At 39.0% G+C, this 15459-nt stretch overlaps 1 protein-coding gene across 7 annotated transcripts in view; it reads left to right on the forward strand.

The window, feature by feature from the left end:
• The first annotated feature begins 4719 nt into the window (after positions 1 to 4719).
• The window catches only part of TTK (TTK protein kinase), a 47767-nt gene continuing 37027 nt past the window's right edge, over positions 4720 to 15459 (forward strand). For all 7 annotated transcript variants that reach the window (XR_012324708.1, XM_033867468.2, XM_073789377.1 and 4 more), the window contains exons 1-9: positions 4720 to 4869; positions 5996 to 6136; positions 8476 to 8698; positions 9069 to 9175; positions 11375 to 11518; positions 12191 to 12302; positions 12466 to 12538; positions 12629 to 12723; positions 14611 to 14698. Coding sequence is in view for 6 of the 7 variants with exons in the window: in XM_033867468.2 (XP_033723359.1) it covers positions 5998 to 6136; positions 8476 to 8698; positions 9069 to 9175; positions 11375 to 11518; positions 12191 to 12302; positions 12466 to 12538; positions 12629 to 12723; positions 14611 to 14698 (981 nt within the window). In the remaining variant the exon portion in view is untranslated. The remainder of the gene's footprint in view (positions 4870 to 5995; positions 6137 to 8475; positions 8699 to 9068; positions 9176 to 11374; positions 11519 to 12190; positions 12303 to 12465; positions 12539 to 12628; positions 12724 to 14610; positions 14699 to 15459) is intronic.

The following is a 15459-nucleotide window of genomic DNA, read 5'->3' on the forward strand; positions in this document are numbered from 1 at the left end:
CATTCATGCTCTTAGACCTGGGCTTGCCACTCAGCATTCTTAGAATGATACTATGGTCACATGAAAGGGCCCATTTAGCTTCTTTTAAGATGAAAGACCGCATGTAAAGAGAAGCTAGTCATCTCGGCCTCCAAGTGAGCCCTGCCACAAGCCTGTGGACTTGCAGACTATAGCTGCATGTATAAATGCAGAGACCAAAAGATTTCTTCTGCCTCCTTCTCTCTCACTTGTAGGTTAATTAAGTTACTTACGTGGAACAAACCTGTAAATTAAAATATTCTTAATAAACTTATACAAACCTGTAAATTAAAATATTTGTAATAAACAAAACGTTGCTGTATTCTGTATTCTAAAATATGAACATAATTATATGTATTAAAATTGTTTGAATGCCCAGGGAGTGTGGAGAGTGAGGATAAATAAATGAGTAAAGTTAAAGCCAAAGTGTAGTCTATCACATCCAAGATTTTTTTTAAAAGGGGCTAAAAAATGATGACTCATGATAAAAGCAATTTTTATTTTTTGTTATTTTTTGAGTTATTTATTTATTTATTTATTGTATCTTTATTGGAGTATAATTGCCTTACAATGTTGTGTTAGTTTCTGTTGTACAACAAAGTGAATCAGCTATAAGTATACATATATCCCCATATCCCCTCCCTCTTCAGCCTCCCTCCCACCCTCCCTATCCCACCCGTCTAGGTCATCACAAAGCACTGAGCTGGTCTCCCTGTGCTATGCAGCAGCTTCCCACTAGCCATCCATTTTACATTTGGTAGTGTATATATGTCAATGCTACTCTCTCACTTCGTCCCGGCTTCTCTTTCCCCTCCTGTGTCCTCAAGTCCATTTTCTACATCTGCGTCTTTATTCCTGCCATGCCACTAGGTTCATCAGTACCGTTTTTTTAGATTCCGTATATATGTGTTAGCATACGGTATTTGTTCTTCTCTTTCTGACTTACTTCACTCTGTATGACAGACTCTGGGTCCATCCACTTCACTACAAATAACTCAATTTCGTTCCTTTTTATGGCTGAGTAATATTCTGTTGTATATATGTGCCACATCTTCTTTATCCATTCATCTGTCGATGGACACTTAGGTTGCTTCCACGTCCTGGCAATTGTAAATAGTGCTGCAACGAACATTGTGGTACACATATCCTTTTTTTTTTTAAACATCTTTATTGGAGTATATTTGCTTTACAATGGTGTGTTAGTTTCTGCTTTATAACAAAGTGAATCAGTTATACATATACATATGTTCCCATATCTCTTCCCTCTTGCGTTTCCCTCCCTCCCACCCTCCCTATCCCACCCCTCTAGGTGGTCACAAAGCACCGAGCTGATCTCCCTGTGCTATGCGGCTGCTTCCCACTAGCTATCTATTTTACGTTTGGTAGTGTATATATGTCCATGCCATTCTCTTACTTTGTCCCAGCTTACCCTTCCCCCTCCCCATATCCTCAAGTCCATTCTCTAGTAGGTCTGTGTCTTTATTCCCGTCTTACCCCTAGGTTCTTCATGACCTTTTTTTTTCTTCTTAGATTCCATATATATGTGTTAGCATACGGTATTTGTTTTTCTCTTTCTGACTTACTTCACTGTGTATGACAGTCTCTAGGTCCATCCACCTCACTACAAATAACTCAATTTCGTTTCTTTTTATAGCTGAGTAATATTCCATTGTATATATGTATCACCAGTTTTGAGCAATTTAATTATGTGCCTACATGTAATTTTTGTAAAGTTTCTTGTGCTTGGGGTTCATTAAGATTCTTCAATCTGTTGGCTTATAGCTTTTACCATATTTGGACAATTTTTGGCCATATTTCCTTCAAATACATTCTTTAGTTCTCCTACCTTTCCTTTGAAAATTCCAAATTTTAAGAAATTTTTTATTTTGGAGTAATTTTTAAATACACAAGTGCTGCAAAAGTGCAGGGAGTTGATGTGCACTCTTCTCTCAACTTCCCTATTATTAAGATCATATGTACTGTGGTACCTTTGTCAAAATTGAGAAACTAACGCTGGTACATCACTATTAACTAAACCTCTATTACTTGGATTTCATCAGTTTTTCCATTAACGTTCACTTTTTGTTCCAGGATCCAATCCATGATACTACCTTGCTTTTATTTGTCAAGTCGTAGTCTCTTCTGGTCTGTGACTGGGGATATTAATTTTAATAATATATTTTAACACAATATATTATATGATAATAATATATCAAAACATCATTTAAAACTGATCAATATTTTAAAAATTATCAATAATGTATTTTACATTATTTTTCATACTAAATCTTCAAAATCTAGTGTGTATACTTACAACACAAATTAAACTCAGACACTTTCATTGGAAGTACTTCATCTGCATTTAGAGCTCACAAAATTTACAGTTGAAAAAGTAGATTCACATTCTCCAGTTGTTCCAATATACTTAAAATTCTTCCAATAATTGCACTATCAGTTTTTAAATTTAAATTAACTAATTAAGAAATTCAGTTCTTCAGTTGCAGTAGCCACAGTTCAAGTGCACGATTGCCCTATGTGGCTAACAGCTACCATATTAAACAGTGCAGTTCTAGACCACTGTAAGGACTTTTGCTTTTATTCTGAGCTCTGAAGGGTTTTGAGCAAAGGAGTGACATGATCTCATTGAAGATTACTCAGCTGTGCTGGAGAACAAATTGAGGTGAGGGCAGAAGCAAAGAGACCAGCCAGGAGGCTACTGCAATAACCCAGGTGAGTGAGGCAGGTGCTCAGTACTAGGGCAGTAGCAGTAGAGGTGGAGAAAGGTGGTAGGATTCCAGGACTACCTTGTTGGACCTGACACAATCTGCTTACAGATTAGATGTGGGGTCAGGAATGACACCAAGATGTGGGGCTTAAAAATGGAACAAGGAATGTCTTTTACAGAGAAGACTTTGTAGGAAGTATGTTGGGAGTGGGGAGATCAGGGGCTGTTTTGAACATTTTGAGTTTAAAATACCTATGAGACAGTTAAGTGGAGACGTTAAGTAGACAGTGGATATTTGAGTCTGGGGTTCAGGAGAGAGAGTTCTGCTGGGGTTATACATTTGGGAATCATTAACACATAGATAGTATTTTATTTTATAAAATATTTATTTATTTTTGGCTGCGTCAGGTGTTGGTCTTGGTTGCGGCACGTGGGACCTTTCGTTGGGGTCCCCCAGCTCTCCAGCTGTAGCGCACTTGTGGCACACAGGCTTAGTTGCCCCGCAGCCTGTGGGATCTTAGTTCTTGACCAGGGATTGAACCCACATCCCCTGCATTGGAAGGCAGATTCTTAACCTCTGGACCACCAGGGAAGTCTCCAACGGTGGTATTTTAAAAGGTAAGATTTGAGGACTTCCCTCGTGGTCTAGTGGTTAAGACTCCCCTGCTTCCAATGCAGGGGGCACAGGTTCGATCTCTGGTGAGGGAAGTTCCGCATGCCACAGAGTGCGGCCCCCCCCCCCGCAAAAAAAGAATAAAGTAAGATTGGAGGAGCTTACCAAAGGAGTGAGTGTACAGAAAGAAGAGTTAGTAGCAGAATTTTCAGGAAAATGCAATTTTCAAAATGCATTTCAAAATGCAAGTTTTGAGATCAGACCCCAAAGAGATCAACAAGAATTGGTGGAATAGTATATTCCTCCAATTAAAAGCAGTGTTAGGCTCAATGATGCAAAGGTAGTGATTAGCCAACCAGGTATAGCAAATCATTTTGCTGTGCTGAAGCAAAAATACAGAGCCAGAAGATATGGAAAGATGTATTCGGTGAGGAAGGGCTTTCAGGCTGGCCGGGTGGCTAGTCAGAGCTGGGAATGCGAGGGTTCTAAGGACAGCTTTGGAGTTAACAAGTGACAGCTGCAGTTAGTTTCCTACACGTACACAAAACTAACCAACCTGTCCTGCCACAGAGCATATGTCATAATGCCGGTACAACAGGCATCTCGTTTCGCAAATGAAGAGAAGCACTGCCTTGGACCACAAAGCCACTTAGCCGCAGAGCCTCGCCCTCGCGTAATTACCAGGGAGGTGCCCTTCCCCCGAGGGCACTTGACCTCTAAAGTGGGACAGGCCCGGAGGGAGGGGGGCTAACAAGGCGAGTTCAGAAATAGCAACAGTGATGGGCATGTGAGTTTTGCGCAGAATTCTGACAAACGGGAGGGCCTTGGCTTGAAGACGAGGCATACAGTCATTTAAGTATAGTGGAAGAACTAAGGCTAGTGGAAGCTCAAGGACAAAAAGCACTGAGATTCTTGAGTTGGCGCTGTGAACGATCCTTCCTGGCCGCATCCTCCCTAAGTCGGGCAGTGAGGAGCCTGAAGAACCGAGGAGTGAGGGGGCGGTGGCGGGCAAGGGCCGACTGACACGGCCCCTTTTAGGTCCTGATGCTGGGAGCAGCGTCCGCACTCCTATTTTCCTTTCACCGGGTCACTCTGCCCGGGAGTGGCTACCTCTCGGGCAAAACTATGGCCTGGTTAAACGGGAAGGTGCAGGAAAGCCAGTCTACCGGCGCCCCGGGGACACCCCCCGACAGCCAGCATCCCTTTGACTCCCGGCGCCGAGGGGTCAGAGTCAGACCGGAAGACCCCGCGGGGCTGGGCTCGTGGGCCGCAGTAGAAGGGGCGGTGCCAGGGCACACGAACCAATCACGGCAGACGTGTTCACGTAGCTAGCACTGGCCAATAGGCGGCCGCAGCGGCCGCGGCGGGGAAATTCAAACGTGTTTGCGGAGCGGGACTGGGATTCCATCTTTTGTTCTCAACTCAGTTTTCCGGCGGAGAGTCCGACCTTGCCGGCGCACGGAGGGACGGCGGCGGCCGGTGTGTGGGCTCCTTAGCCGCGCCGCGCGGGCCGGTGAGCGGTGGGGGCGAGGCGGGGAGGGCTCACAGCCTGGGAGAAGACGTAGGGTGCGGCTCAACGGGCTGGAGGGGGAGGGGCGGGCTCTCTGCCCCTCCAATCCTCCCGGTAGTGCCGGAGATTTTTTTTGTTGAGAACCCGGGAAACGAGAGGTAGATGTGGACTTGGCTGGAGAGAGGGCCTGGCAGGGCATCTGGGGAGACTCCCTCTCTTGTCTGGTGTTTTAGAACAGGGAGAGGAGATGGTGGCCGTGATTCTGACAGTTACCTTTGGAACCTGGCTTCAAGGGGTGATACCTAGCTGCCCGCTTTATCCCCCTTTTTCATTGTTACGCTCGAGGTTGGGGCGCCATTGATATCAGTGGCCCTGGGTTACTGGATTGATGGGTTTGAGAATCACAAAGATGAGATTGACAGGAAGAAAGACTGCGGACACTTTGCGGACTAAACATCAACACCATGCAGATGAGCAAGTGCTCAGTACTGTACTAATACAGTAGATTCTTGGTATTAGAATGATTAAGGTAGCACATCATGTTTCTGCCAGATATGCACAAGAACAAGCTGCTGATACCCCATTTATCAGTAAAGGACAGTGATGTTGTATGTATCATGCTTTGAAAGCACTTGCAATGTGCAGGTTTACTGACATAAAGCAGATAAATAAATGAATGGTTATTCTCACTACCAAAAGGGTTTTTTTATGCCTATATGTCACTACCAGAATCCAAGCAAACATACCATCACATTTTTTTAAACGACTGAATTTGCAGATGGCCCAGAGAAAATAATTCTGGAAAAAGAGTGAAAGGAAGGCAGAGAAGAAAAATGGAAAGTTTGAAAGGGGGCAGCAACTTCTGTGTTGTGCAATGGCTTCATTGATGTTCTGGTGGAAAGAAGAGGTGGACTTACGTGTTGGAATCCTTGCTGGGTAGATTACAAAGACATGCTGTTGTTTTTGTGCACATAGCTTCATAAATACTACCTTGATAATATCTGTGTTGAGATATTCATATTTATAATGCTTTAGTCTCCTGGGTTCTAAACAGCTAGTTGCAACATTTTTTTCTTTAATGCTAGTAAAAATAGGAATTCTGAATAGTTCGATTTTTTTTTTTCCTTAGAAATGGAGGCTGAGGATTTAAGTGGCAGAGAATTGACAATTGATTCCATAATGAACAAAGTAAGAGATATTAAAAATAAATTTAAAAACGAAGACCTTACTGATGAGCTAAGCTTGAATAAAGCCTCTGCTGATACTACAGGTGAGTTCCCTTGTTTTGAATACCTCTGCGGTAAAGGAAGGAAATGTTAACCACTGGGTGTTCACATGGTGTACTTTTCTCAGTAATTGACGCTCACCAGTTAGAGCACAAACATTTTATGTTTTAACCCTTTTGTGTGGAAATATTCCCACAATTTTCCACTTTCTTAAGAAAGGATACTTAACATCACATATTACAGTGTGCTCAGAGGTAATTTTCATAACTCTTCCATTATTGGCAGCTCTCATTTCTGCTGATATGCCTGCTATCAATAGGTATGCCATTTTTTTTCCATTCCTTTTTTTGCTGCAAACTGAGAAAACCTCACCAATCTCAATAAAAGGATGTACAGGTTTAAGGTTAAACACTCAGTATTTGATTTGAAGAATCTTCCTCTTACTTTCCTGGGCTTTCCTATTCTCCCTTGCTCACAGCAACTTCCTTGCTATGCCTCCTGTGTGCTGGACCAGCTCCTATCCCAGTGCCTTCGTCCTTGCTCTCTGCCTGGAACACCGCTCCCCAGCTACCTGCCCACTCTTACCTCCTTCAAGTCTTTGTTCAAATGTCATCTCATCGAGGCCTTCCCTAACCCACCTATTTAAAATAGCAACCTGTGGGGTTGGGTGTGTGTCCCCTGTTTCCTTTCCCTGTATTATTTTTCTCTATAGCACTAATCACTTTATATCTCATTTACTCATGTGTTTATTGTCTCTCTCCTCCACTAGAAAGTGAGCTGTCTGAGGGTGTGGCTTTTATCTGTTGTGTTGTGTCTGCAGAACTAAGAATGGTGCCTAGCAAGTAGTAGGTACTTAAATGTTTATTGAATAATGAATGAATGAAAGTGCCCAAAGTTTAATGCCCTAGTTTTATGAAAAGTATTAGTTCAGAAGCCGAATTCTTTACTATATTTTAGATTGTTGAGATTTTTGAAAAGTGACCTTTGGATAAGTTTGTTGTATCTGTACTAACCATTAAGTGGATGAGGGATTGAAAGCAAATGGAAGAACCTGTAACTAGTCATGATGGCAGGTCATATTCACTTGAAACCACTTAGAAACTGATCATTTTGGTGTTAAGCAAATTCTTAATATGGTGATATTCTATCACCACACTTTGTGTATTTAAACAGTGGTAACAAAGCTTGTACGCCAAGGTAGATAAGTCCTTATTTAAAATCTTTAGTTGCTCAAAACTGTGAATACTTAACATATATTGATAATTGGGATGTAAGACATGATACTGAGGAAGATTAAAACCGTGGTTTCTAGATGAGAAGAATTTAGTATCTACTATGCTGCATTGTAACATATGTTTGACATCGAATGAATACTAACACAATAAGACAGGATGCTTTAAGGTTTTAACAGAGGGAGAATGGGGTATGAGAAATACATCTTCAAAGACCTTTTTTTAGACACCTTGAAGCCTAACTTGTTAGGAAGGCGATGGGAGGTAAAACTGAAAATGAAGTTAAGATCAGACCAGATTAAATTTAAGGGTAAAAACAAAGTTATGAATCTGTTTTTTTGGTTTTTGGTTTTTTTTTTTTAGTAAAAAGCAGAAACAGTAATTTTGTTTGTAAAAGCAAATATTTAACCCTTGTTGAAGGTAACTGAAACTAATAGAAGGAACGATAGTTTCTCTGAGAAATCTAAATTTAATAATGTTTAATAATGACTAAAATATCCTGAACAGGACAACTAGTAACACTAAAGAAGGTTAAAAATAGATTAACAACATGAAAATTTTGGAGAAATGTGGGTAAACTGGAGGGAGAGGAAAATGACCATACTAGCTGCTTATCTTTTGTAAATTGGTTTTGTTTGATCGGTTTAAAACTAAGTTTGAGGAATATGGATATAATGTTGGATCAATAAGGTTGTAAAGGTTATGTTAGGACTAGGGCAGTAAGTTTCTAAATTTTGAATGAATAAGCATGAAGAATTTTCCAAGAAAGTTGGTACTGGTGGTGGTGAGAGAGGCTCAGGTTTTCTTTGCATCGTTAGGACGCTAAGATAGAATTATGCTGCTGCAGCATACAATATTCTTAGACTGCGTATGGTTTTCTAAAGCTCCTCATAAACATTTATTTCCAAGGTTTTTTTCCTTCAAAATATATAGCTTTTTGTAGTACAGTATACCATCATAAAAATATATATACAGTAAATAAGTTTGCTTATATTTACATGAGTTGTTAAAGTTTTAAAAAAGTATTTTAGGGAGTTTGTGTATGTTCATACTGAGAGTATCAGTGATTAACTGTAATTTGAAAGAAAAGTGCAATTTGGCATTTGTTTTATGTCTTTCCTCTGTTGTGGTATGTTTTGTCCCCTGTTCAGATAACTCGGGAACTGTTAACCAAATTATGATGATGGCAAACAACCCAGAGGACTGGTTGAACTTGTTGCTCAAACTAGAGAAAAACAGTGTCCCTTTAAATGATGCCCTTTTAAATAAATTGATTGGTCGTTACAATCAAGCAATTGAAGCACTTCCTCCAGATAAATATGGCCAAAATGAGAGTTTTGCTAGAATTCAAGTGAGATTTGCTGAATTAAAAGCGTAAGTATTACCATTTTAACTGCATTTAGCTAACTACATTACATAACACATAACTACATCACCAAAAGGTAAAATGAAAACATGTTGTCAGAATTACTTGTAAGAAATTTAATATTTTTTGACGAAATTCTTTTGTTTATAATTAACAAGTGAGTAATGTAAACCTTCTTTATCTTTACTATGTACATATTTCCACAAAGTTACATACTCTAGACTCTGCCTAAAAAGATTGTAAAAATTAACTTATTTAATTTTACATACAGAAAAAAGAACAATATCCTGTGTCCTCTGGAAAATAGAATGAGGAGTTATCAAACTTAGGCAAATGTGTCTTTTTTCTTAAAGCTTGACTCTGAAATCTTTATTTCAGTATTCAAGAGCCAGATGACGCACGCGACTACTTTCAGATGGCCAGAGCAAACTGCAAGAAATTTGCTTTCGTGCATATATCTTTTGCACAATTTGAACTATCACAAGGTAATCTGAAAATGTCAAGTCCGAATTTTAAGTAGGAGATAACTTCCTACTGTAACGTACATTCGAATATTAAATCATGTGTATGAAATAGAAGTATGAGGCAAAACGTCAGGTGAGAATATGGGGGAAGAATGCTACCTAAGTGTACATGTGGAGAATATTTGTCATACTGGCCCTTCCACTTGTGAGGAGTAACCCAGGAAGATAAGCATGAACATCACGTGTGTGCTATTAGATTCAGGAAACATCTAAAGGAAAGTGGCTTCTTTACTGAGTATTTCTGGGATGAGGATATAAGATATTTAAAGCAGAGCTTAGATAAGTTTATCTTGTGCGATGGTGTCATAGCACCAAAATATATATCAGAATATAATTGTAGCATTAATTGGTAGTTCAATTAAAAAAAAGTAAACTGCTGTAGAAGCTTTTATTTCTTGCTCACTTGGTTCTCCCTAGTCTGGACATTTTAGATAGAACAAGGGCAGTCTCTTCCTCAGACACTTTTAGCCTGGCCATTAGCCTTTACTCCTTTCATTTTCTGGGGCCTTTGGATCTATCCTGCTGGCCCTCTGGCCATGTTTTCCTGTTTTTCCATTTGCCTTGTTGCCGCTCCAACCCTGATCCCATTTCCCACCAGTAATACACATATTATTACCATTTTTTCTTTTTGGCTCAGCCGGAATCCTTGTAGTCGTGTCCAAAGCAGGGCTAACTCCTTAGAGAGTGTTCGCCAAGACCGAGGTTGGAGAAAAGCACTGTATAAACTCAAATCCTGAACTTCTACTTATGCAGATGATTTCTGAGTCCTAGTTATCTGAATCATCTTCTCTGGTCTATCCTGTGCACTATCAGGTGACATAAAAAAAAAAAAAAAATCATCCCTTTCCTGCCTAGGAGAACTGACTCACTGCTCGTTAGAGTATGGCCAGGCCTTTAAGATCATCTATCTCTCCTTCATTCTACTTTTTAAAATTTTTGAGGTGTTATGGCCTATCCACAGCAGCTATAAACTTATATCTTTAGAATACAAATTTTGAAAATCTCAAATTATATTATCTGTAAATAAGAAATAAACCTCATTGGTACCACTGGGATGTAGTAGTAACCTCAAGGTCCAAATTGTGATTATTTTGAACAAGGTTGATGAATAGGGTTTCAGGAAAAATGCAAAATCCCCAAAGTCCTATGTGCTTTTGGTGTGTATGTGTATTTTTGTAGGAGTGGAGGACATTCCATAGTTTTTATCAGATTCTCAAAGGGGTCTATGACCTTAGTAAGCTCCCTAATTACTAGTTCCTGTCCAAGCCTTTCTTTCTTCTTTTGCTATCCTGAAATGCTCAATATATGAAATCTCAGTACTCTGAATAAATGTAGTCTTAGTCTCTATCAAATATGTTTATGTTCTTAAAATTTGTAAACTGTGAGAAACTAGAGGCTGACTCTTAACCATTTTTACACCCAAGTGCCAAGTGCATAGCATAGCCTAGTGGCTCCCAAAAATGCTAACACATTTCATAACATACATGACGTATACATTTAATATTTATAAATGAAATTCTAAACTAAATGTATTGGGTAAGTTTGCAGTTGAAAGAAAATTTGTTTGGTAATTTATCTGTAGTCAAAAGGTGATTTTGGTAGTTTCTCAGTTATTTTGCATTTTGGGGGTGGTGTAGCTAAGTCTGGTTGCTGAAGATTAACCTTTATTGTTACATTTTTTCACATGAATCCTTTTGATGGGAATTCCCTTTAGCAAAAGGTGTCAACCTTAATGACTAAATGTTATTATAAATGATAATTATTATGCTGTGTTGTAACAGATTGATGCTCTTGAGACTGTTGCAACATCTAAGGCTTAGTTTTCCCTTTTACTAAATTCTCTCAAGTTTCTGTTTGAGTTGACCTTTGCTGCCCCCATTTTGTAACTGCTTTGCTAACATTTCTTTTACTTGTGAAAACGGACCGTGGCAATAAACCAATACATAATCACATCAGTTACATCTTACACAAGTAAACTGTTTGACATGACTTGTTATCAGAAGTGAGAAATTGCTTATTTTTTTATGAATAACGTGCGTGAGCCTTGGAGTAAACATTTTTGCCTAAGACTTTTCAATTTTTTTCCTAGGTCCTGATGAATACGCCTCTGGGGAGTAAAGGTTGCTGCATTAAAATGACGATTATTTTTTACTTTGTTAGGTAATTTCAAAAAAAGTAAGCAACTTCTTCATAAAGCTGTGGAATGTGGAGCAGTACCCCTAGAAATGCTGGAAATTGCCATTCGGAATTTAAACCTTCAAAAAAAGCAGCTGCTTTCAGAGGAAGAAAAGAAGAGTTTATCAGGTAAATACGTTAGTGTGTGCTAATACTTTTCTGTGGTGTTTTGTCCTGCAAAAAAGGATTCAGGATAATATTTTATAGAAAAATATCATTTATTTAGAATGATCAAAATCTAAGATTACGTTTTAGATGTAAAGGAGGTAAGACTTTTAGAAGTAACAAAGTCATTACTTTCTTGTTGGAATTTTTTTTTCCGTAATCAAACTCTAATTGGTAACACATTAAAAACAGCTTGATCTAAAACAATAAGGTCCCACTGTATAGTACAGGGAACTGTATTCAATATCCTGTAATAAACAATAATGGAAAGGAATATGAAAAAGAACATATATATATAAATTACTTTGCTGTACACCAGAAACTATTACAGCATTGTAAATCAACTATACTTCAGTTAAAAACAAACAAACAAAAACTTGATCTAGGCGAGAGAATGACTTTTTGCTATTAGAAATAAGGAATGTGTCTACTCTTGAGAAAACAGTTATATAATTATGGAATAGTTTTGAAGTATAGGTAGAGAATTATCTTCATAACATCTTCATGTCTGCATATCTTATTTGGGGACAAATATTTACTATGAATTGACTTTTAAAACATTCTTATTTATGAGATTACTTTTTTGTGTATTTCTTATGTCCTTATAAATTTAATTACAATTTCAAATGTTTACAGCATCTACAGTATCAAATGTGCAAGAACCGTTCCCCAGTACACTTGGACATTTACCGAATAGGAACATCAGTTGTGATTCCAGAGCACAGACTAAAGCCAGGTTTTTGTATGGGTAAGGAAACTGAATCCATTTTTTAAATGCTCGTCCTACATTTATATTATTTATACATCTGCATATATATTTTCATGTTACAATAACAGTGTTTAACAGTTGATGAAAATGCATGTGTCAGTATTATTCTTTTAAAAATCAGGACTATTTTCTTTCTGTTTAGGGAGAACATACCCCCTCAAGATGCAGAGATAGGCCATCGAAATCCTTTGAAACAAACAAACAAAGCTAAACGAGTAAGTTATTTTTAACTCTGATTAAAATGGTAGTGGTGAGGTCTATACTTATTTCCTAGTTAGTTACTTAATCTTTCAAAACATTTTTAGTCATGCCCGTTCGGAAGAGTCCCAGTTAACCTTCTAAGTAGCCCGGATTACCATGAGAAAACAGATGCTTCAGTTGCACCACCTTTTACTAAAAGGTATGTTTGAGTTTTAATTTTTTAATTTGGTTTCAAAACTTGAAGATTGATGGCAGAATGATCTTAAAGTCTTTTACTATGTGAAAGTAATTATGATTACATTTTTATTTAGTATGAGTGGGAGATATGACTTTATTTTGCTTTTGCACTCATTAAAATATTCATTAAAAGAACTATTAAAGAATTAGGAAACACAGAGGAAAAAAGATTAAGTCAACACGAAGCTTAAAAAGACTATGCAAACAGCCCTGGGGTAAAAACTCCTGATGTTTGAACATTTCTCCCTTATGGTAGCCTCTCTGGTAAGACTCTTTTGAGTGGGTATGGAAGTCTCCATAGGGGTGAAGGGAGGTCTGGGAACAATTTCTTTTGCAGCTAGTTCAAGGAAAGGCGCAGCTATCAGTGGGAGAGATGATTAATTCACTCACTTGCTCCTTCTTTTTTTACATGTGCACCTCACTTTACAGTCAGCATAGCCCTTCTACTTCTTTTTTTTTTTTTTAATTTATTTATTTTGGCTGCGCTGGGTCTTCGTTGCGGTATGCAGGCTTCCCTAGTTGGCAGTGCATGGGCTCAGTAGTTGTGGCATGCAGGCTTAGTTACAGTACGTGGGATCTTAGTTCCCTGACCAGGGATTGAACCCTTGCATTGGGAGGGAGTCTTAACCGCTGGCCCACCAGGGAAGTCCCCACTCATTTGCTTCTGAGCCTAGGGCTTCAAGAAGTGGGGCAGGGTAGGTAGAGATGAAGTATTGTTCACTACATCTAATGTGTTCTCCTTCCTTCAACTTGAAAACTGAGAATCTCGTATTCCAGCTTAGCTAGGGGACCTCATTTTTCTACTCTCTTTTTAACTATAACCACTATTCATTACATTATTTCTAATGGGAAAGGCTCCTTGGATGCTAGAAAATCATTTTACAAGTAAACTTTAGAAATATAACCGTTTGTCTTTAGCTGGTGTCTTCTATACTTAAATTCTTATTATACTTAGGGCTTGACTGAACATTGATATTAAAGAGCATTTTGGATGTCAAGGTTAAGCTCCAAAATCTTATGACTATTTTCTTGTCATCTCCATTTCAAGTGCTAGCTTAGGAGATTTTCTCCCACTCAAAAAAATAAACAAGCCAGCCATTTTCTTGGTGCTTGTTTTGATAGATTGTGAGCTAGGCAGTCTCCCATAGGAGGGCCTACACCCTAGTTCTTATCCTTAAGCTATTTGCAACCTGAAGTGTAGTTTGATCTACATACTGCTGTTCCCTTGTCCTTTTCCACAGTCATACCTTGACTCCAGCTGTTACTTATTACATAACAGGGTAGGCAATCACCTACTTACTACTCATCTCTCTCACTTTTATCACTGCCCAGCACTTCAGTCACGTTTATACTGGAATCTTGTTATTTTTAAAAATATCTTTCCAGGGGACTTCCCTGATGGCGCAGTGGTTAAGAATCCTCCCGCCAGTGCAGGGGACACGGGTTTGAGCCCTGGTCCGGGAAGATCCCACATGCCGCGGAGCAACTAAGCCCGTGTGCCACAGCTACTGAGCCCGTGTGCCACAACTACTGAAGACTGCATGCCTAGAGCCCGTGCTCTGCAACAAAGAGAAGCCACCGCAATGAGAAGCCCAAGCACCACAGTGAAGGGTAGCCCCCGCTCGCCGCAACTAGAGAAAGTCTGCACGCAGCAACGAAGACCCAACACAGCCAAAAATACATACATACATACATACATACATTTATTTAAAAAAATCTTTCCAAGTGATTTTTCCAATTAAAAGGTGTACATATTGTTAAAAAGTCAACTTTAAAATTGAAAAAATAATTCGTTGAAATGATTGATTTCAGGTTAAACATTACAATTGTTTTGTTTCATGGGTAACAGACAGATCTCTGGATCAGAATGCCGAGATACAGTCGTTTCTGGATCTAAATCAAGTGGAAATGATTCCAGTGACTTGAGACATTTAACGGTATGTCCATTTTTAAATCTTTCCATGAAGCAAGGTTCCTGACCCAGGGTCCATGGAGCTTTTTCCGGGAAAGGAGTCCATGATTTATGTATCTCCAGCAGTGCTCCTGAAACCCCAAGATATGCCGGACCACTGACGGGAAGTGGCACATAAGTCCTAAACTGTTTCTCCTCAGTTGAGGTGGTAGGGCAATGATCAGCGATCTTCTGGGGTAACTCTGAATTAGCAATTATTATATAATGTTTTAGCAGGTTAGTTGGCCTGGATTTGGGAATAGCCGGGCGAGCCATGCCCCCCAGCTTTTGTTTCTTGGTGTGTTTAATCATATGACCTCGCAGGGCATCTTAGACAAAAATGAGGGAGTGGCTTTGTGATGGGGCAGAGGTGAGGGCTTAGATAATCCTGGCGTCCTGATATGGCAGATGTGTGAACTTCAAAGACAGGAGACAGCTTTAATCCCTGGTGCACTGATTTTTAGGGGTTATACTATTGTTCCTATAGTTGAGTTAAACCCCTGGCATCACAATGTAGGTCTTTTTGATTTTCGATTCCTTGTAATTTGTCTCTCTCTTTCATGGTCTTTGCTTTTAAATAATAAGTTTAACTAGTTTACAGCTATCTTAGAGAATAGTGCATAGTTGTGTCAAAAGTTTATTTTCTGGATTTAGAATAATACTGTCTTAGACTTATGCAAATCTTAATTTTGACCAGTGCTGTTATTTTTGGTGATAAAATATGATCACAGTAACAAAATAATGAAG

This window comes from Tursiops truncatus, chromosome 12 (assembly GCF_011762595.2).
Source record: "Tursiops truncatus isolate mTurTru1 chromosome 12, mTurTru1.mat.Y, whole genome shotgun sequence".
NCBI lineage: Eukaryota > Metazoa > Chordata > Mammalia > Artiodactyla > Delphinidae > Tursiops > Tursiops truncatus.